The sequence below is a fragment of the Choloepus didactylus genome, chromosome 10 (assembly GCF_015220235.1).
Source record: "Choloepus didactylus isolate mChoDid1 chromosome 10, mChoDid1.pri, whole genome shotgun sequence".
NCBI classification, from domain to species: Eukaryota; Metazoa; Chordata; class Mammalia; order Pilosa; family Megalonychidae; genus Choloepus; species Choloepus didactylus.
In genome coordinates this window covers 2,225,479-2,247,983 of record NC_051316.1, presented here as the reverse complement: position 1 = coordinate 2,247,983, position 22,505 = coordinate 2,225,479, and the positions used below count along the sequence as shown (strand labels likewise).

Genomic DNA, 22,505 nt, shown 5'->3' with positions numbered 1-22,505 from the left:
TTGTGTACCTTTCTCCAGATCTCTCTCTCCTCACTTTTTCTCAGTGGGCAGAAATCCATTTAGTATTTCTTGCAGGGCAGTTCTCTTATCAACAAATTCTCTCAGCATGTGTTTTCTGTGAAAATTTTAAAATTTCCCTCACTTTTAAAGTATAGCTTTGCTGGATAATATATTCTTTGCTGGCAATTTTTGTTCTTTCAGATTTTTAAATATGTCATACCTCTGCCTTCTCACCTCCATGGTGCCTGTTCAGTAGCAGCACTTAGTTTTATGTGGTTTCTGTTTTATGTGGTGAATCACTTCTGTCTTGCTTTCAGGACTTTCTCCTTCTCTTCAACATTTAACAATCTGATTAGTATATTCCTCAGAATGGTTGTATTTGGATTTATTCTATTTGGAGTTTGTTGGGCTTCTTCTTTGTATATTTCTGTCTTTTGTAAGGTAGGAAGACTTCCCCAATTTTATCCTCAAATACACCTCCTAGCACTTTACTTTCCTCTTCTCCTTCTGAGACACCAATTATTGTATTTGTGGACTTCATTTCTGTCCAAGCATATTTTTCTGAAGTGAGTCATCCGTTACTGGGGTCATGGTGGCTTCTAAGAGTGGAGATCCTGGAGGAAGGGTGTCAGGAATCCCAGGAAATGAGGTGACTGAGGTACTCAGCAAAGTCCCAGAGATTACCCCAGAGGTGGCCTCTTCCATAGTGGTTGGAGTCAAGTCCCCAAGTGGGTAATCACCTCCTAGTGAGGCAGAATCCACAGGAGAGTGAACCATCAGTTGGTAACCTCCAAAGGGGTATTTTACTGCTTGAAGAGCTTGATATGAAGCATCTATAGACTTCCTCTTTACTTCAGCCTCCTCTTCCTCCAATTTCTTTTTCATTGCAATGTCATTTGCAAAGCTCATCCAGTCTGCTATCCATGTGCCCAGCTTGAATTAGTTCTGCATCTGTTTTCAGTCATCTATATTTTTCCTGGGTTTCCTTTATTACTTTCTTTAACTCCTCAACTTTTTCAGCCATCAGTTCTGAACAATGACATCTTCAACAATTTCCACAGTTTCCCCCTTTTCACTGTATTTCTGTTTTGGGGTCTCAGTGGTTTCTTGAAGTTCTGAGAACTGAGAAGCACAATGTTTTTGAGACAACCAGTCTGGAGGGTGGCCAGGTTCTGCAAAAGGCTTGATTGCTCTGTTAACTGATTCTCAATTTTGATCTCCACTCCTCATGACAGAAGATGCCAAACATGGATTCTCCTGGATAGATCATGGCTCTGTGGGTCCAGTACTCAGCAATTCATTTGCCCATTCTTGTTGCCATCTTGGCCCTGAAGTCTCTCTCCCTCATTTTTGGAAGAAAATTCCACCTGATATATAAATCTTGGCAACTGTTTTCTTAAAGCACAATAAGGATTTCAACCCATTGTATTCTTGCCTTCAATATTTCTGATGAGAAATCAGCACTCAAACTTATTGGGACCTGCTTGTACATAACTAATTGCTTTTTTCTCAGAGCTTTCAGAATTCTCTCCTTGTACTTTGTGTTCAGTAATGTGATCAATAAATGAAATGGTTTAATTTTCTTAATGCTTCTGAAGTTTGGTGTTTCTGAACTCATTTGGTGTGTTTATTCATATTTTTATTAAGCTTGGGAAGTTCTCTGTCCTTATTTCCTAGACTATTCCTTCTTCCCCTTTATTTCCTCTCCTTTTGGAACTCCTGTAATGCATACATTTGTACATTGGAAGATCTCAAGTTATTTTCACTTTTCATAATTTTTATATTTGTTGCTCAACCCTATTCATTTCAATTGTCTTGACATTGTGTTCAGATTCTTTCTTTGGACAGCACCAATCTGCCCTTGAAACCTTTTTGGACACTTTCTATTTTTGTTACTATGGTCTTCAACTCCAGTAGTTCTGTTTATTCCTTTTAAAATTTCTGTACCTTTACTAAGGTTCTCATTTGCTCATTCATTGTTTCCCTATATCCTTTTGTTCTTTCTCTGTATTTTCCTTCATCTTGAGCATTTTAAGATCATTTTTAAAGGATTTATTTGGAATTTGCACATTCTGTCATTCTTCATTGTTGGTCGCTGAATTTTTATCCTTTTCCTTTGGATGGGCCATTATTTCCTGTTTCTTTGTTTATCTTGCACTCATTGCACACTGGGCATTTTAATATGTTAATTCTGGTATTTATTCCCTGAAAATGTATGTTCCTTGGTTTTGTAACCAGCTGGTGGTAAGAGAGAGATTTCACTGAGCGTCATCCCCCCTATCAGAGATGCCTACAGAAAATGAATGCAGTGTGCATGTTTCCCCTTGTCATTCTGTGCCTGTGTCTGGTTCTGTGCTTTTCCTTCTTAGTTGTTTTTGAGTTTCCCTATTTTCAGGAGTTTTTTTGTCCCATTTCCCAGGAGACAGACATCATGCTCATGGGTATTTGAAGCCCACAAGCCATTGCTCCTGTATCACTGCCTTTATAATTCTTACATATCTTTTATTGCCTCAAACTGCTATTGCTGGAGGTCAAATTCTGAGTTGAAGGATGTGATGAAGAGGGCTTTCACAAGTCTGTCTCTTCTGCTGAATCAGGGCCAGTCAACTATGTCAACTGTGCAGACTGGCTACAAAATGCCCTGGGTAGAGGACCAGGTAAGTCACCAAGATCTTTCTTCACAGCTTTTCAAAGCTGAGCTCTCTTGGCTTGCCCAGAAAATGCACCCCTTCATCTAACTGTCTCATGTAGACCTGTGGAAGGTTAGTGTCTTCAGTTCACCTCTGCCACTCAGGATGGTTTGAAAAAAATGGCTGCTGCCACTGCTTCTGTAGGGTGGGTTGAATCAATGGGCACATTTAAAGTGGGGCCCAAGCAATTGAAATCCATTAATCAAAAGCTGTGATCAGTGCTTAGATGTGCCCTCACTTGGTATTGGCGAAGATTTTCAGAACCCTTTATGTCATCACCAAGCTTGTCAAGGGTTGGAAATGTTGTGGAGTGCAGCAAGAGTGGGATATATGTGACTGTAACCACCTTGAGATGAGAGTAATTTTCCATTCTTTATTGTAATTTGTCAGACTCTTACTTCTGCTCTTCTCTGGATGCTGTACAGTATTCCTCTCATTTGTGGAGATTCAAAATAACTGTTTTAGACAGGTTCTACCTGTATAATAGTTGTTATGCTGGGAGGACTGAGTCTTGGTTCTTGCTCTTTGGCTTCTCACTATCCACTTATCACATGCATATATTTTTGATCTGGCAATTATCTCCTAGATGCTCAAGAAAAATGAGTGTTTAGGTCCACCAACTCAAGTATAGCAATTTTAAAGGAAATTTATTTTTCACAATAGCTAAAACATAGTAATAAACACAACATCAAATATTAGGGGAATGAATATCTACAATATGGACAATAAATCTGGTGAAACTCTCCTAGCCAAACAAATCACCCCAGCCACAAGTGTTATATATATATATATATATGTCAAAAGAAGTAAAGTACAAAAGAATATATACTATAGGATTCTATTTATATGGACATTGAGTATTCATAAGTGTCTGACATCAAAAAAATGGATACTTATGGTATTAAACAAAGAGCAAAGATATATATATATATATTCAGACAAACTAAAGCAGAGAAAGTTCAAGGCCATCAACTGGATGGTATAAAAAATGTTAACAGATGGTTTTCAGGCTGAGGGAAATCATTCCAGATGGATACACTGGATGCAGCAAGGAATGGAGGACAATGAAAGGGTAAACATGTGGGTTCAGGAAGTCAAGAAAATATAACTTGCTAAGGTGCACACAACACTTAAGTTGTAGATCCTGCCTAGAAACATAGGCTGTTTGACTCTAGAGGCAGCCAGATTAACCACAGTTATTTGCCATCCTCTGTATGGGGGTTTTGAGGGAGGGGAAGCCATCTTTGGGAAAGTTTGAATAGAATGAAGCAAAATTACTCTTAAGTACTTAGAACTGTGACAGTGACATAGCAATCATGAAATTTATTTTTATATGTCATCTAAATGCATATTTAAAAACAATCACCTTGAAAATAAATCCAGGGTCATGTGGACCAATATCCAGATATTTATTTGGATAATTGTTTATATGAGTGATCTGTCAACTAATGATGGAAACAAGATAGAATGTAATAAGTTGAAGATCAATTTTGAAATCTCTAGAGTAATATCTAAAATTATGGAGCTAAGATTTTATAACTGAAAATCTACTAGATGGTAAGAAAGGAAAAAATACACTTTATCAACTCAATAGAAGAAATATTGGACACAGAAAAGGTGGGACAAATAGCAAACCAGAAGCATGAGAGTGGACAGAAATTCAACATGTGCTACTGACTTTAAATTTAAATGAATTGAATGACCCAATTATGACACAAAATTTGTCAATTGGAATGAAAAATTAAAATACCCAAAAATAAGCTCTTGATAAGTAATAATACTTGAAATAAGCAGAAAAATATACATCAAAAATAAAATTTTAAACAAAATGACAGAATATATAATGCACAAGCCCCCCTCAAAAAAAAAAAAAAAGAAACAGTCATTAAAGCTATGTGGCTGAATTCTAGTAAAAAAAATATGTAGACCAGATATAGGAAGTATGGCTTCATATAGAGAGTTTTCTTCATGATAAGGAAGTTGATTTAATAGGAAGATTTAACAATTACAAATTTGTATTCACTTATGATATAACTGCAAACATACTGCAAGAAATGACATATCACAAAGGAGAATTTTTAAAATTCCAATGTCATAATTAGAGATATGAATGAAATCTAAATATTATACACAACACTTGAATAACACAGTGGGCTAACTTGTCTTACATAGGACATACAGATTATTGCTCTCTGGGCATATAATTTCTTTTGAGTACTTTTTTTGGCATATATCAAAATAGTCCATTTACTAAACCAAAAATCAACATGCTGCAGTTGTTAAAATCATAATGACTATGTTGTCTGAGCATAGCTGAATTAAACTAGAAATGAATGACAGAAATGTAATTGGAATTTCTAAGAATCATGAAGATATTTTGCTTTCCTAGAGACATCTCAAGGCAATTAGCTATTTGAAATTACAACAGTGCTTTATTTTTATGTCAAGGTTTACATACCAAGGGGTTTTCTCTAGTACCATTGCTTCCCTACATTTTAAACTGAAACTGAACAAAGATGGTCTGGTTATAAAACAGAATGATTACTGCCATTGTCTTAATCTTCTCAGGTTCCCACTCACTCTTGCCTGCACTTGAAACATGACTGGATCCTTACAAGAAACCCTGCCTTTCCTCTCCAGTGTAAGAGAAGACAGTATTAACTTGTGTTTGATGTTACTGTTTTCTTCTTTTCCTCATCTTTACCCCCTCCATGAATCACTCCAACTCTCTTCTGCTCTGCTATTTTTTAATAAAGTTGGAATAGAAAATAGTGATAGGGATGTTACTTACACAATGAGACAAAGCCAATATATTATTTATTATTCATTGAATTGAAAAACTCAGTCCCAGCAGTTTAAGCAGAATTGATAATTGTTAATGAAAGTTCAGAGTGACTGGATTTACAGTGCCTACTGGAAGAGATGCTGGCAAAACTGGGAGGCTCCTCTTGCTGCCAAAAGTTTCAATATGAAGAATACTAATTTAAATATTTAAATACATTTAATTTTGTTTGGATCCATTTATCTTAAAAATTGCATATTTTATTGTCATTGCAATTTAATTAATCATACCACAAATATTTGCCTATTATCTTCTCTTTGCTAACCTCTGTGCTACATATTCAGGAGGTACAAAGTAAATAAGTGAATCCTTGTCATGAAAATAAGATATATACATGATCCCTTATTCTTCAGGTGTAATTCTAAGGATTTCTCAGCATGTTTTGAAAGAAAATATAAGCATTTTCCTGCAATTCATACACAGTTTCTAGCCTTTTCTGTGTATAATTCACCCCTAAATATTTTGAAATATTGACTTAACTTTAAGTATGCTAAGTTTTATATGGATGTGTGGATTAAAAATATAAATGGAAAATTATACCAATGGTTCTTTATATTTAAAATGCATTCTTATGCATTAAAATAAATGATATTTTCTTTATATTTGTGGGATGGGAGCATCTGTGAAGTATTCTAATTACCCCTGGAAAACTGCTACACAGAGATCCTCCTGTCACTTGGCAATCTGCAAGTAAAAAATGATCTAAGTTTTAAATCTATATACAAAGAATTTCAGAACACTTTATAATGTCATAATCATTTTAAAAGAAAATACCATTATCAAATGCTGAGTCCTGGATTTTCCTCTTACATCTTTTTGTGTGTTTAAAAACAATAGTACTATGGGTTTAAGATGGAAGAAATGTAAGTGCTGAAGGTATCACATAATTGCTTATGTCTGTGATTGCTCTTTTCCTACTAATTTATTTTTCCTCAACATAGACACCTGTGCTAGTTTGAATGTATTATGTCCCCTCAAACATCATTATCTTTGATGTAATCTTGTGTAGGCAGACCTATCAGTGTTAATTAGATTGTAATTCTTTGAGTGTTTCCATGGAGGTGCACCCCACCCAAATGTGGGTGATGACTCTGATTGGATAATTTCCATGGAGGTGTTGGCCCACCCATTTAGGGTGGGTCTGAATTAAGTTACTGGAGCACCATATAAGATCAGACAGAAGGAGCAAGCTGGTACAGCCAAGAGGGACACTGAAGAATGCAGAGAAGCTGAGAGAGTAGCTGCAGATGAGAGACAGTTTGAAGATGATAATTGAAAGCAGACTCTTGCTCTGGAGAAGCTAAGAGAGGACAAACACCCCAAGAGCAACTGAGTGTGACATTTTTGAGGAAATGCAGCCTAGAGGGGAACATCCTGGGAGAAAGTCATTTTGAAACCAGAACTTTGGAGCAGATGCCAGCCACATGCCTTTCCAGCTAACAGAGGTTTTCTGGACTCCATTGGCCATCCTCCAGTGAAGGTACCCAATTGTTTATGACTTACCTTGGACACTTTATGGCCTTAAGACTGTAACTTTGTAACCAAATAAACCCCCTTTATAAAAGCCAATACATTTCTGGTGTTTTGCATTCCAGAAGCCTTAGCAAACTAGAACAGCACCAATTTGAGAACTGGCTCAATTTGGAGTATTTTCTAAATTTTTACTTCATAAGGGTTTTATTATTACAAATTTTCTATGTAAGGAATTCATATATCAAAGATGTTGAAAATTTCTCAGGGCTATGAAACAAGTAAATGGCAGAGTTAAGGCATAAAACATATCTTCCTATGATGGAATGACATTTTAACTGCTGTACTGTCACACGTAAATTAAAGCTAGACAATGTTGATTCATGAGTGCAACATAAGAACATATTCTGTTTTCAAACAATCAAAGCCTGTTGTATTTCTGTAATATGATAGTCGTAGTTTGATTATTGGCTTGAAAGGATAGTCTGATAGGTATAAAATGCTGAGAAAATCTTCCTGAGGTGACTGACTACCTTCAGCATGAAACCAGATTTACTAAACTAGATCTATTTTAAATATTGAAGTGGCCATTTTTAACCAACTTAATCATATGATGCTATCATTAAACTTTCAGTAAACAGATTGGCATAAAACAGAAACAACAGAAAAACAAAACTTCTTAGTGAACTCTTTCGAATAGTCCTGAACTAAAGACCCTCAAGAAGGGGAAAATGACAGAATTTATAGTCTTGTAAGCAGGAGGTCCATCTGAAAGTAACTGTTTTCTGGCAGTTTTCAGAGGTTCTCTGTGTTATAAATGGTCATATGGGTCACAAGAAAAATGGAACAATAAAATAAGAATGTGAAGTGTGGGGCATCATTAGTGTTCCTTTAGAGAAGTTGAGGATGGATGGGTAAGCAGATCTGGAAATGTCTATACCATATTTTCAAGTCATCAAGGAAAATAGTATAAGCAAGTCCAGCAGAATATGTGCTGTTCATGAGGGTTTATTAAGAATTTAGCCCAGGGGCCCATAAGTGAAGGGACTTCAAATACAGGTTAAAATTTCACAACTTAAAGTTATACTCATGAAGAGGAACATTAATGAGGAATTTGCTGTGAATCAACATCCATTTATTATTAACAGACTTACCAACAATGCATATGTTTACACATATGCATAAAACAATCTTATTTGTCTCTGCTTGTATGGTAAAGCATAATAGTTTACACAACATGGAAGACTCAATACATTTTGTCTTTTTCAACTTCAGAATGTTATTAAATAATTACTGATTCCCACAAATATCAAATTTCATAAGTAGAAAGGAAAGATGCCAGTAGGTGTTATTCTTATTTTGTAGGCCTTTAAAGGTACATTGTGGCGAAATTAATGAATGCATGAATCACCTAATCAATAGATCAGTCCATCATTTTCAGATAAGGTCATCAATTGTAGCTACTTTTTACTTCCAAATATAGAAATGCATATAGATAGTAATAAAATGAGCAAAAATTAAAAATATACATAGTACAAATAAAAGTATAATCTAATGCAGAAATAAATCAATCAAGTAAATTCCCACAAAGCATCCAATTTTTAGAATTTTTATAATATGTACAGAGACCTTAATTTTGAAATATTTAAAAAATGTTAAATTAATGGTTTGGAGATGTTTGCAAGAGTCTTTTTCTCAGGATTTCAAATATGCCATATATTGCATCTAGGTTGGTTTTACTTCAATAACACATTGAGAGTGAACTTAAAGTATTTTGTAGTAAAATGGCAGAGAAATAGAAGATACTCAAGTTCAATCAATTTATAGTAATAAAGAATCTTTCATAGAAAACATATATGAGATCATCAAGGGCAGTTTTATTTTTAAAATATATTGTGAGATTCATCTTACTTGTTCTGGTTTGCTAATGCTGCCATTATGCAATATACCAGAAATGGATTCTTTTATAAATTTGGTTTTCTTTTGTTACAAAGTTACAGTCCTAAAGACATAAAAGTGTCCAAATTAAGACATTAACAATTGATGAAAGATGGCTGATGGCTTCCAGAAAACCTCCATTAGGTGGGAAGGCAGGTGGCTGGCAACTTCTGATCCCAGGTTCTGTTCTAGCTTCTCTCTCATCTCCTGTGCATCCTTGGTTATTTCTGCCAGGACATTTCTCTCTAAGCACCTGGGAGCTCTGTGTTAGCATATCCCAGGGAAATCTCTGGGCTTCATCTGGTAGTTAAACATCCATCTGCCTGCATCTCCAAATACCTCTAAGTGTCAGTTTTGGCTCTTAGCTTCCCTCCAAAATGTTTCTATCTGCTGCTCTGACTCATTTTATTTGTGGGTTCTTTTCTAGGATGCCAGTGAATAAATATAGACCAGCCCTGAATGCCAGAATTCATTTATCTAGAGAAACAATTTAATCAGTTGATTGAGTCATATCTCCATGGAAACAAAATCAAAAGTTTCCAACCTAACCAACACTAATACATCTGCCCCCAGAAGGTTGCATTAAAGGATATGGCTTTCAAGGGGACAAAATATATCCAACCTGGCACATTCCACCCTTGGATCCCCAAAAGACCTATTCTTTCCAAATATAAAATACATTCATCCCATCACAATATCACAAAAGCTGAAATCCATTCAGTAACAATAGGTAAGTACAAGACCCCATCAAAACCAGTGACAGATGTGGTCTTGTCCCAAAACAAAATTCTTTCCTTTCTGGATATGGACCTGTGAAACCTATAAGTTATCTGCTTCCCATATATAAAGGAGGGACTGTCATAGGATAAACATTGCCATAGCCATAAGGAGAAACTGAATGGAAAACAGGGTTCACAGTACCAAAACAGTTCCTGAAACACACAGGGCATGCATCATTAGATTTCAAAGTCTGACAGTTATTTATCAAATGATGATTTATCCTTGGGGCTTGTGACAGCAGGAGTCCAACAATTTCCAGAGTCTTATATGGCAGCTATTTTTCCTCCAAATGCTAGGGTGGGAACTCCAAAATATCCACGCACTGGGGAAATGCCTTCCTTCTCAGCCCCACCCTCTGCAAGCACCAGGGTGGCACCCAACTCTCTTCTATCTCCAGGGAACAGGCTGAACCCTGTCTAAACAGGCTCACCACAACCATCAGGAAGTGTGCTCCAATCTCTCTGAGGCCTCAGGCAGCAGCACTCTTCCTGAGCAGTGAGGCAGAAGGTCACACTCTGACTCCAGGGCAAACTCACCCTTTCCACATGCTTCAGTTTTTCTTCTCTCCTTCCCAGAGATTTCTTGACTCCAGATCTCAATTTCCATGGTTCTGTCTTTGAAGGAATTTTTCCTCCAATTTTTTTCTCCTCTATTCCCTCCAGCCCAAACTGGCAGTGATTCCATTTATACAGATATTGCAAATGATTGTTGGCTTGCCACAAACATACAGGGGTCAAAACCATCAGAAAATCAGACTTTCCACAAATCCTTTCTTGATAACACCATCTCCAATTCTGGCTTCCACTGAAATGGCAGTCAGTTTCCATGTATGATTAAATCCTCACATGGGGCACTGTACTCTGGGGTATCACTTCCTGGTAGCCCAGAGTTTTGCAGTCCATTGATTTCTTGTTACTTTTTACCACAGACTTCAATTCTTAGCATATCCCTTTCCTCTCATATTTTACTAAAATCTGCAAGGGGAAGTCAGGCTGCCTTTCAACTCTTAGTTTTGAAATCTCTTCAGCTAAGAATCCAAGCTCATCATTTTCAAAATTCTGCCCTCCATCCAAAAGCATGATTCATTTTACAAAACTCTCTGCCACTTTAAATCAAGGATAGCCTTTCTTCCATTTGGCATTTCTGTTCAAGGCCACATCAGAGCTATCTTTAGCATCCATATTACTAGCCACAGTCTCTTCACAGACATACTGGTGAACTGGTGATCAGACTTCAAGCAGACAGGTGGAAATGCTGCTTTCACTCTAGGTGGCTGATGTGCACAAGCTCCTTCTGTTTCCCAGGCACAGAAAGAGAAAGAAGCACTCCCTGCAGGAGCATTGCAGGCTGCTGAGGGGATTGCAGGGACTGCCCATGTGGCAGCCACAACAGCCACTGCATATGTGCAACAAGCTCAGGCTGGTGTTCCTCAAACTCCTGTTGACCACCATCATGGGTGCAGCTCTTGGTGTCTGGTGCAGCCCTGTGTATCTCTGGAGTTCAGAGATATGGAGTTATTCTTGGAGCCTGTGCTGGTTCTAATGTATTATGTCACCAAAAATGCCATGTCTTTGATGTAATCTTCTGGGGTAGCTACATTAGTGTTGATGAGGTTGGAAGCTTTCAATTAGATTGTTTCCATTGATATGTGAACCACCCAACTGTGGATTATAACTGATTAGACAATTTCCATTGAGATGTGGCCATGCCCATGCAGTATGGGCCTTGATTAGATTGCTAGAGCTCTTTACAAGAGCTCATACAGGAGTTTCTGCTGCAGCTTACACACATTTTAAAGACAGCTATTGAAAGCTGATGCTGATATCTGGAGAAAAACCACTCTGAAACACAACCTGGGAGCAACAGATGCCAGTCACATGCCTTCCCACCTAACAACTTTTTGGGATGGCATTGGCAATCCTTCAGTGAATGTATCCTATTGTTGATGCCTTAGCTTGGACATGATTATGGCCTTAAGACAGTAACTTTGTAACCAAATAAACCCACTTTATAAGAGCCAATCCACTTCTGGTACTTTGCATTCTGGCAGCATTGGCAAAACAGAACAAAGCCCATGGCTGGGAAAAGTCATGGGGCAAATCATGCCCAGAATTGCCCAAACACCCATCATCTCAGCACCCTTAGAAACTGTCCCATCATTGCCACTGCCTGAGCCACCCTCCTGGAGATAGATAATGGCAATACATTTTTAATGCATGGTATGAGCAAATGCCTGATCAGGACTGTGGGGATATTCCATTCCCATGTCCCCTAATACCCCAGAACTTACAATCTTATTACTCTAAGGTTTAATTTTTCTTCCATTTTAAGTTGAAAGACCAATAAAAACATTTAAAAGGGAAAATGTCTGTATCACCAGAAATGACTCCCTAGTTATCTGTTTATTTATCTATGTTCTGTGCATTATTGCTCTGTACATACTTGTTAACAGTATACAAGAATTATGATAGATCATCTTTGGTTGTACATTTGTCAGTTAACATTCAAAGATATTTTGTGATTTAACCTAGTCATCATAATTTGTTTTGAGTTGTATGAAAAAACAGAAGTTGAAAGTTAGAATCTTCATCCATTTTTACCTCATAAATATGTGCATGTGCTAATCTGTTGAAAAGAACTGATTTCCCCGCCTACAATTCATTACAAAAGTCTGCATTCAGCAGTTCCAGATCACCTCACAATCCTGAATTTTAATTTATTTTTCATTAACATGTCAAAAGGAAAAACTCTAAATTCATGCCTGAATTTTGTTGTAAAGCATTCTTGATAGTTATTTTTCCCAGTCTGATATTCTTGGTGTGGACGCCAGCTGAAAATCTTTTCACCTTGATCTTAGTGTTGGCATTTCCTCAGTATGAGAAATTTAACATTGATGGGCAAATTGAAAACACCAAAGACTTTTCTTCATCCTATATATACATAGAATGTATTATACAATGTGAAACTTTACGTGTATTCTACACATTGCTTTGTAAGTAAAGAATTTCTCACATTTTTTTGAGTAGACACTCCATCAAATATTATATCTTGTTCTCCTAGAATATCCTCTTCCCAATAAGGATATTTCTGTCCATTTTTATGGCTTAGGAGTTATTCCCACTCTGAGCTATACTTGTATACTGAAGGATAGAGCTAAGCTGAAATATGTTATAGGTAATTACAGATTTTGAGTTCATCCTAAAATAGTAAAATCATGTTATTTAAAGATGGATTGTAAATAAAAGCATTTACCCATTTATTACATTGAGAAATATTTATTACACTCCTCTGTGAATTCTTTTATTTTAAATGGTAGAACTGTGGCTGAAGGCTTTTCCATAAGCAAAACATACGTAATGAGTTCTCTGATGTCCAATAGCAGAATAATGTCTAAAGTTTTTCCCACTTACATGGGAGAAATGTTTTATCCCCAGTGTTAATTACCTTATGTCATCTGAGACTATAAGTGAAGCATTTCCCACATACATGTCAGGTGTATACTTTCTTCTCACTGTGAGTCCTTTCATGTAACCTAAGTTTACCACATAAATGGAAGGATTTCCCACATGGATGGCAGACTTATAGTTCCTCCTCAGTGTGAGTTCTCTCATGTTGCCTAAGTTTTCCACATAGATGAAAAGATTTCCCACATGGATGGCCAAATCATGTTTTCTCCCCAGTGTGAGTTTTTTCATGTTGCCTAAGTTTATCATGTACATAGAAGGATTTCCCACATAGATGGCAGACATGTGGTTGTTCTGCAGTGTGAATTCTTTCATGTCGCCTAAGGTTACCAGAATGACTGAAGGATTTCCCACATATATTGCAGACATTGGGTTTCTCCCCAGTGTGAATTCTTTCATGTCGCCTAAGGGTACCACAACGACTGAAGGATTTCCCACATATATTGCAGATATTGGGTTTCTCTCCAGTGTGTATTCTTTTATGTTGCCTAAGGGTACCACAACAATTGAAGGATTTCCCACACACACTGCAAATATATGGTTTCTCCCCAGTGTGAATTCTTTTATGTCGCCTAAGGGTAGCACAATGACTGAAGGATTTCCCACACATACTGCAGACATATGGTTTCTCCCCAGTGTGAATTCTTTCATGTCGCCTAAGGTGACCACATTGACTGAAGGATTTCCCACATATATTGCAGACATTGGGTTTCTCCCCAGTGTGACTTCTTTCATGTTGCCTAAGGCTACCACGATGACTGAAGGATTTCCCACATATATTGCAGATATTGGGTTTCTCTCCAGTGTGTATTCTTTCATGTCGCCTAAGGTTACCAGAATGACTGAAGGATTTCCCACATATATTGCAGACATTGAGTTTCTCCCCAGTGTGAGTTCTTTCATGTTGCCTAAGGGTACCACAATGACTGAAGGATTTCCCACACATATTGCAGACATATGGTTTCTCCCCAGTGTGAATTCTCTTAGGCAGTCTGAGTGTAGAACTATCAGTGAAGTCTTTCCCACATACATGGCAGACATATGCTTTTACTTCAGTATGAGTTCTCTCAGATTGTCTGAGAGTGGTACTATCCATGAAATCTTTCCCACATCTATGGCAAGCATATAGTTTCTCCACATTGTGAATTCTTAAATGTTGCCTAAAGTTTGAACTTTGACTGAAGGAATTCTCACATAGATGGCAGATATATGGATCCTCCACAGTGTGAATTCTTTCATGTTGTCTGAGTGCAGAACTACCAGTGAAGTCTTTCCGACATAGATGGTAGTCATATGGCTTTTCTCCAGTGTGTATTTTCTCAAGTTGTCTAAGGCCAGAACTACATCTGAAGACTTTTCCACATAGATGACAGTTATATGACTTACATTCAGTTTGCATTTTCTTATTTTGACCAATGAATGAATAATTGAGAACTCTTTGAAATTGTTTGTTTACATTGGGTTTCTTTCCCATGTCAGTCATTGTGGAGTGGGTGAAATATTCTTTCATATCATTACTTTCAAGGGGATCCTCTTCAGTGTGAGAAATCTGCTGGTATAAATGACAAGACAGACTGTTAATGATGTAGCCACATATATTTATTAACATAATTCTCTAGTCTAATCATTCAGAGTCTCCAGTTGTAATTCATTATAATAGTTCCATGTACATGGAGTACTACATTCTTGTATGCACAGATTTTCTCTTTTATATCATCTCAACTGTAGAGCTATCTAATTGATTTTGAAAACTTCATTATGTTTCAACAAATAGGTATATGAACCATGTTTATGCAATTGTCCTTTCATAAGACTTCAGGTTATGGTTTTGAGCTCAGGTTAATTTTTTGCTTAATTGAAACTATCCACAAATTTTGATGGGAGAGTGAATAATACTATCTCTCTAATTGTGGGATAAATGCTCACAATCATGAAACTTACCTTTGTCTGGTTGGTAGATGTGCCCTTCTTAGGGATATGTTGCATGGTTATCATTTCTTCTTTTTTATGGTCAGTTTCCCTGCCTGGAACAATTTTAAAAGCATTATAGAATGGCAGAAGCAGAATGAAATATTTGAAAACCCTCAATTATCATGTGATTATTTTTCAAATATTGTCATTTAGATTGGATAACAATGTAAAATTAAGGTGTACTTTAGGAGGTAGAAACACTTTTCTGGAAATTTGACAAATAAAATATTTTCAGCATTAAAGTAAAGGAAAATAAGATAAGAAGATGGGATATTCAGTGGTAAATAGAGGGTAAATCCTCAAACAGTAGGACCAGAACATAGGCCATTATGTGAAAGTTTAACTCCTGTAAGTACACAAATATCCTTTCCCTAATTGAAAGACAATCATGGATGAATTCTTGAATAGAAATTGATACATGTATGGAAAAATTACACATTTAAGGAGATTTTCCCCCAAATTCATAGCCTACATTTCAGAGAATATCATTCAGTTCAGGAAATCTTCTGTTGATTCTTCTAAGGACCTGCTCATTCAGTGACAATTCCCCTCCTCATAGAAAAGCACAGAGTCTTAGAACTCACCTGGACTCTGTACTTGGAGAAACCTTAATCCTTCTCTCCACAGTTCACCTTGTTCTGACTGTAAAAGCACTTCTGATATGCAGACCTGATACCCTATTTATGAGAAACAGAAGCATACATATTGGGATCTCTAGTGATATAACTTCATGATCATCAAGTCCAGGGCAGACTATGAGGAACAGAAGGTAAGCTCTTAAGAAAAGCACAAGGAAGTATAATTTAAATACAGTATATTGAAAATCCTTTTCCTGCAAATGATGATTCTTGACCTTCAGTCAAAAACACTAAGGATATATTGATGCCCATGCCTAAATTCATGGACTACAGTATCCTAAATATTTTCATACCAGGAGATATTATGATTCCAAAATGGTTGAAGTACATTTTATAAAAGCATCCAATAAACATAAACTCAACCAAAACAATCTATGTTCTATGTAGAAAATAGTATGCCTTTTGTGTGCCGAAACTTCACTACAGTCGCTAGTGGATAATAATTATCTATAGAATATTTATTTTTTCCATAGAATAAAATTCATTGCATTCTCACATTGTTATTATTGGAGATTGAGCAGCAAGAAAGACCTGAAATTTTAGAGTGGAAAATCAAATGCCACTGGTGGGACACATAAAAAATAAGGAATAAACAAAAACACAAAGTTTCTTTTAAGTATCCATAAGAGTTATGAAAGAATCAGAGTAGAGATCAGTGTGGCACATGGGACCATTGTCTAGATACTTGAACAACTTGATGCTGGATTAAATGGATGGATGGATGAATAGATAGCTGTATATAGATAGAATATTTTGAGAAACTCACCCATGAACACCAGATGATTGATATTTTCCAACATAACATCTCTGAACATCTTTCTCTGGTTCATGTCCAGCATGGCCCACTCTTCCTTGGTAAAGTTGATAGCTACATCATTGAAGGTCACTGATTCCTAAAATGACATAGGCATTTTGGTTCAATCAATGCCATCACTACCAATATCCAGAGTATATTGGATGAAATGAGAGCCCTGAGGAAGGGTGGTGGTTATGTACAAAATGCCCAAACTGTGTTTGGGATTCCAGTTAGATCATGCTTACTGCTTATGCATCATCTATCTGATACACTTACAGAGACATATGCACTCTGAGTACATAAAACTTCACCATAAGGCAATATTGCATAACAGGTGGAATGATATAACCTGAAAATTTGCCAAAAATTCTGATGATAACTTCCAGATGGTGATCATAAAATTTTCTCTTGAGAATTCATAACTAAATCTCTTTAATCAAATTCAAGTAAATCCACAGATGCATCATAAGGGGTACTTTGTGTTATGCCTCAGAATCCATCTTATTTTGGCTAAGACACTTGCCTCAACACTGATCTTTGGGCTAGCTAAGAATTTTCCATCCCTGCAGACATAAATCCCCAGGTTTCAAGCCTAAATCTTTGGTCATCTGTCTCATCACTGACATGCTTCACCCAGAATACACAAGTGGTCCCAAATTGTAAGGTAATCATTGCCACAAACCTGGGTCCCTTAGTGCCCTTCCTTTTCACAGGTTTTTGCTTTAAACTAATCACTGACTCCTGTGGAAAATGTACTAACTTATACTTTTGGTCCATATTAAAAGCACAATACCAAGGGTCCCTTTTGCTCAGCTGTGTGCTGCCCACACAGAATCAGGGCTGTTCATGTTTCTCACTGGTTCCACATGGCTACCCTCTCTCCCTAGGGTCTTGGAGTAATGAACTACTTTTCCATGTATTATTCTTGCACTCCCCAATTATGTAATACCTGATGTGCACTCAGATATAAATTTAAAATCCAACTTCACCAATTTGAGACATCTGCAATGAATGACGTCAGTTTCCCTGTCTATGAAATGGTTTAACAAAATCCAACATTTTGAAAAATCCAATGAGCTGATGATTCCTATGTAACTGACACTTGTTAAGTAAAAGTGATAAACCTATTATTCATTGAAATGGAAGATATAACTGAAGCAAAGTACATAATTCTGAAGAAGTGTACAGTCTTTATAGAGAACTTCAGAAGAGTATTATTCCTCTCACCTCTAAAAAACTCAGGTTTTTATTGAGATATGAGGGTAAGCTGTTTAGTAGGAAAAACCAGGCGCCCCTGAGACTACTATACTAAAAAGGACAGTCCTAGGGTGACTCTTCTTATGGTAGAAGTCCTCCCATACTCAATAATCACCTGGACCTCCAAACTGGAGCTTACATTATGTCTCTTGTATACCCATCTTGATTCTGTTCAGTGACAAATAGACTTGTTATTTGTTCTGCTCTATTGATAGTTCTTCAAATATTTTCACTGGTCCTAAAATTTTACTATACATACAATACCTCTTCTGTGTGCACAGCTTAAAATAAGGAAACAATATTACCTGTTCAGTGCTTCCACTTACAAAGTTGTACACATGTTTTTTAAAGAGAGAATGGTTAACTTGTGACAAGATGGTAATGAGAATTTCAAACACCTTTTCAAAATGTGAAAATATGAAGTATTGAACAAAATAAACACATTCCTTTTCATTGCCTTTACTGTCCTCTTTCTTGTGCTCTGCTGACATGGCATAGTACTGACCCCAGCATTCATAACACTGGACTCATTGAGCTCATCTGATGAACCATCTGCTTCCCTATTGGACTAAGTTATGCAATTTCTCATCTCTATCCCTTATGTTCACCACAATCCTAAGCACAGCACTACAACTAAAATAGTGAATGATTTACTTCCACACTGAGGCCATAGGATGCATTAAGAAAATAAATCCTCTCATATCTCTTCTGTGAATACACAGCTTTTATAGAGTCTGGACAAATTAGTGTAAATGGTGGAGAGATTATTTCTTACCCACTCTCTCACTCACCGTAATTATAGCAGAGTCCTGTGTATACACAAGTGGACCTCAAATATGTGAGTATCCCATGACTGTACTTAGAATGTGCCAGACCAGTATGGGAAATCTGTATATCTTGGAAAAGGTTAAATTTCAGTAGAAATAGCAATTCCCTACTCACCACTGGTTTCATTGTCAGTAATTCTGCCACCAATTATCTTCCTCTGGGTTTTCACTCTCAGACAGTCCAAGCATTAAGCATCCAAGCTGAGGATGGAGCAAGAAGCCATGAGAATCAAAACTTGTCCTATCACATAAACCCAATCCTTCACCTGGAAATACACCGCCCCATTCAACCAAGAGAAACATGTAGTCTACTCTAAGAGAAACAATAAATAATTACATAAAAATCATTGTTTCATGTGTTAATTATCCCATGGTGCTCAAAGTCTTTCAATCTCTCCATGATTCAAAAATAGGCATCTCACTTGAAGGGTTAGGCTGCTTTGCATCTAGCCCAGCATCTACAACCAATTACAGCTTCTTAACTCAGCTGTGAATGAATTCCCTTAGGCATTTGGTAGCCATATAGCCAGTAGTTCAAGACTAGGAATCCCTGAGGTGGGTAAAAGTGCAGACTGCTATCTGGAGGTTTAAGTTATGTTTTGGAAGGGAGTGCATTTCATTCTAGGCACTGGGAGGCACATTTAAGGAAATCCAAGTCAAAATAATGTCATCGTGGGAGCTGCTGATGATTTGAAACTCATCAAACTGAAGCTGAAACACATACCCAGAATGTTCCACCAACATGCACAAACTCAAACTGCCTGCTGGAGTACAGGGGTCAAGAGTGGCTTCCAAGTTCCACACTTTAATTTTCCCATCATAGGTCCTGCTGACAATCCTCTTGTTATCAAAGTGGATACAGTGGACCAATTCTTCATGTCCCTCTAGGACTCTTAAACAGGTGCCACATTTGATATCCCATAGTCTAATGATATTATCTGATGATCCACTAACAACTAGCTGATCCCTGTACAGGAGATAGGCAATGCCTCACTTGTGCCCATTCAGAGTACAAACAAGTTCACAGATACTCATGCCTCATGCTTTGATGGTTCTGTCACCAGAGGCACACATGATGTACTTATCATCAAAGTACCACATTGACAGTAGTGCGCTGGCCAACTGGGACACAGCATAAAGTGATATCAGTGGCAAAAGCCATGTCCCACATGGTGTTGGAATGGTCCATGGAACAGGTCCCCATGGGTCCATTGCAAAAGTGTAAGTGCAATACAGTCTTATTGTGGTGGATCAGTGTATTCAGAACTTCACCTGTGTTCACATCCCAGACTCTTACTGCAGAGACTGAAGAGCCAGTTACAATGACATATTGATCATACTGGACACAAAGGATAGAGCCTGTGTGTCCCATTAACACTTTGAAACATTCCAAGCTGGTTTTATCACAAATCTTAATAGAATTACCTCATAGGCCACTGATAATCTTTTCATCACCATACTGTAAACAGTAGACACCTTTACTATTTTCAGAGTGGCACTGAATCCTCTGCAAGTTGTGTCATCCACACCACCAGTTAGGTTCTATAGTCTGTATATCCTGGATAATCTTTGGGTATAATGATCTACAAAATGAATTGGGAGGGCCATCTGTGAGTCTGTTTTTAAACAGGTACTGATCCTACCCTCTTTTTTCTGAATGTCCCTTCCATAGAGGATATGTGTGTACAATTCATTTAATCATCTTTTTCCAAAGCATTCCTTCTGAGATTGCTCATTGCCATTCTATACAAACCAGCTCTGCTGCACACAGAGACCTGGAATCAAGGTAGGAAAGAATGTTTTCTGCTATGTGATCTAAGCCTTGCTCTGGTAAAGCAGTAATAAAGTCCTGCTGCAATATGGGCTTCAGGTAAGAGTTAATATGTCCATGCCGATAGTGACACATTCATGAAATAAAATGTTCCAATTCCACTTGATCCAATACAAAACATGGGTCAAAATATTTAATGCACAAGTCTTTTTTATTTTTGATAGTTTCCATCTGACGGCCTCTTTCTGGAGATGATCACAGATGATGTTCTATTAATTATCTGGAAAATACTTTGTACTTCAGATCCCCAATCCAGGATGAATGGGTGTATTCCCTTTCAGACTAGTCTGAGAAAAGACAGCAGTCAAGAATATTCCAAGATTCTTTCTGTTTATTGTATCCAGCTTTCTTCAACAAAATGTCAAAAATACACTTTGGCAAAATGAGCTCAATTGTCTTGTCCTCATTCACTGAGTCAGGCTCCATGGTGGCCTCAGCAGCCCTGTTTCACTCTCCCCACACAGCAGTGAATGGCTCTGGTGGAAGAGGTGACAGCAGAAGCAGGAGAGGCCTAAAGGGTTCTTTAAAATCAATGAGGGAAAAAAATGATAATCTGTAACACAAAAATGGGGTAATGATATAAAGAAAGGATTTAAAGAAGAAAAAATACAAATGGGAAATGGAAAAAGAAAAAATTTAGCTTTATTAATGAAATAAATGCAAATTAGAATAGTAAAATAATAGATATCTCTAAGTCATGCTGCATGTGGATTTTGGTCTTCTCATGCACATAAATATTGTGCAAATTCTCAGATTTATGTATTTTTCATTTATGCTCTAGCATAGGTCCTCCCAGACATATCCACGACCTCTAGACCCTCACTCCATTCCTGCTCCATCCTTCCCTGGCCTTTTGTATTCACTTGCTATAAATCATCTTGGTTCAACTCCTCAGGGTTCTGGAAAGACCACTCTCTCAACCCCCTTGACACTGATTTTCAAAACCTTCCCTAGTGGATTTGGATATTGTGCAAGATTGAAATTGTTTTGGACCCCAGAAGAGCCACAATCTTTAATCCAGTCTTGTTGGGTGAGATTTGATTGTTTTTTTTTCCCTGGAGGTGTGACCACATCCATTCAGGGTAGGTCTTAATTAGATCACCAGAGTCCTTTAGATAGCTGAGATCCCACACAGACTCAGAAACTTGAGATGTTAGAGGTGCAAATAAATGTATGTTTGAAGATGCTAAAATGAGAGATGAAGCATAGAGTTTGTACCAAAGATGCTAACAGAATACCCCCAAATGGTTAGAGGGAAATGTCCTGGAAGAGGAAGCAAGGATGCACAGGAGTTGAGAGAGAAACTGCAAGAGACAGAAGCCCAGAGCCATTTTGGAGAAAGCTATTTTGAAACCAGAACCAAGGAGAAAAGGAAGAGCAGACTCCAGCCATGTGCCTTTCCAGCTGACAGAGGTGTTCTGGATACCATCCACCTTTCTTTCGTGAAGGTATCCTCTTTCTGATGCTTTAGTTTGGACACTTTGGTGGCCTTAGAACTGTAAATGTGTAACCTAATGATTTTCATTTATAAAAGCCAATCCAGGGAGGCTTCTGGAAGATGACAGTTAGCAGAGACAGGGCAAAAACATCTTCATGAAAAATACTAGATAAAAGAAAGTGATCAAGAACACCAGTTTCAGTGATGAATCAGCTGGACAAGGTCTTCTAAATCCACAGGGACCATGCACTTGGTAAAACTGGAACTCTGCATTCTGAAACAAGTGAGTGAGCCTGCTGGATAACCAGCAGCCATGATTCAGTCTCAAGAAACTGGGGTTGGTATTTGGAGTTGAACTAGTTTTAAAAACCCCAAAGTAGCTGTGTATATGGCAGCAAGAACTGCACAGTGAAGTGCAGTGGGAACTGTATCCCCTCAACCTGTGGGCATGCATCAATATCTGGTGTGGACAATAGCTGTCCAGGCATCCACTGCTAATTATCTCAGAGCTAGGAAGGCAGAGGTTAGCAAAAAAGGGGAAAATAATCACACCCCATTCATCT

At 37.4% G+C, this 22,505-nt stretch overlaps 1 protein-coding gene and 1 pseudogene across 1 annotated transcript in view; both read right to left on the bottom strand.

The window, feature by feature from the left end:
- Positions 1-1,023: 1,023 nt before the first annotated feature.
- LOC119505139 (zinc finger protein 705A-like) overlaps positions 1,024-22,505 on the bottom strand; it is a 100,865-nt gene continuing 79,383 nt past the window's right edge. Inside the window, exons 3-8 of the mRNA XM_037797801.1 lie at positions 18,789-18,874; positions 16,560-16,686; positions 15,740-15,832; positions 15,126-15,208; positions 14,056-14,733; positions 1,024-1,122 (exon numbers count right to left, since the gene is read on the bottom strand). Coding sequence (XP_037653729.1) covers positions 1,024-1,122; positions 14,056-14,733; positions 15,126-15,208; positions 15,740-15,832; positions 16,560-16,686; positions 18,789-18,800 — 1,092 coding nt within the window. The 5' untranslated portion in view covers positions 18,801-18,874. The remainder of the gene's footprint in view (positions 1,123-14,055; positions 14,734-15,125; positions 15,209-15,739; positions 15,833-16,559; positions 16,687-18,788; positions 18,875-22,505) is intronic.
- The window catches only part of LOC119505137, an 82,495-nt pseudogene continuing 79,284 nt past the window's right edge, over positions 19,295-22,505 (bottom strand).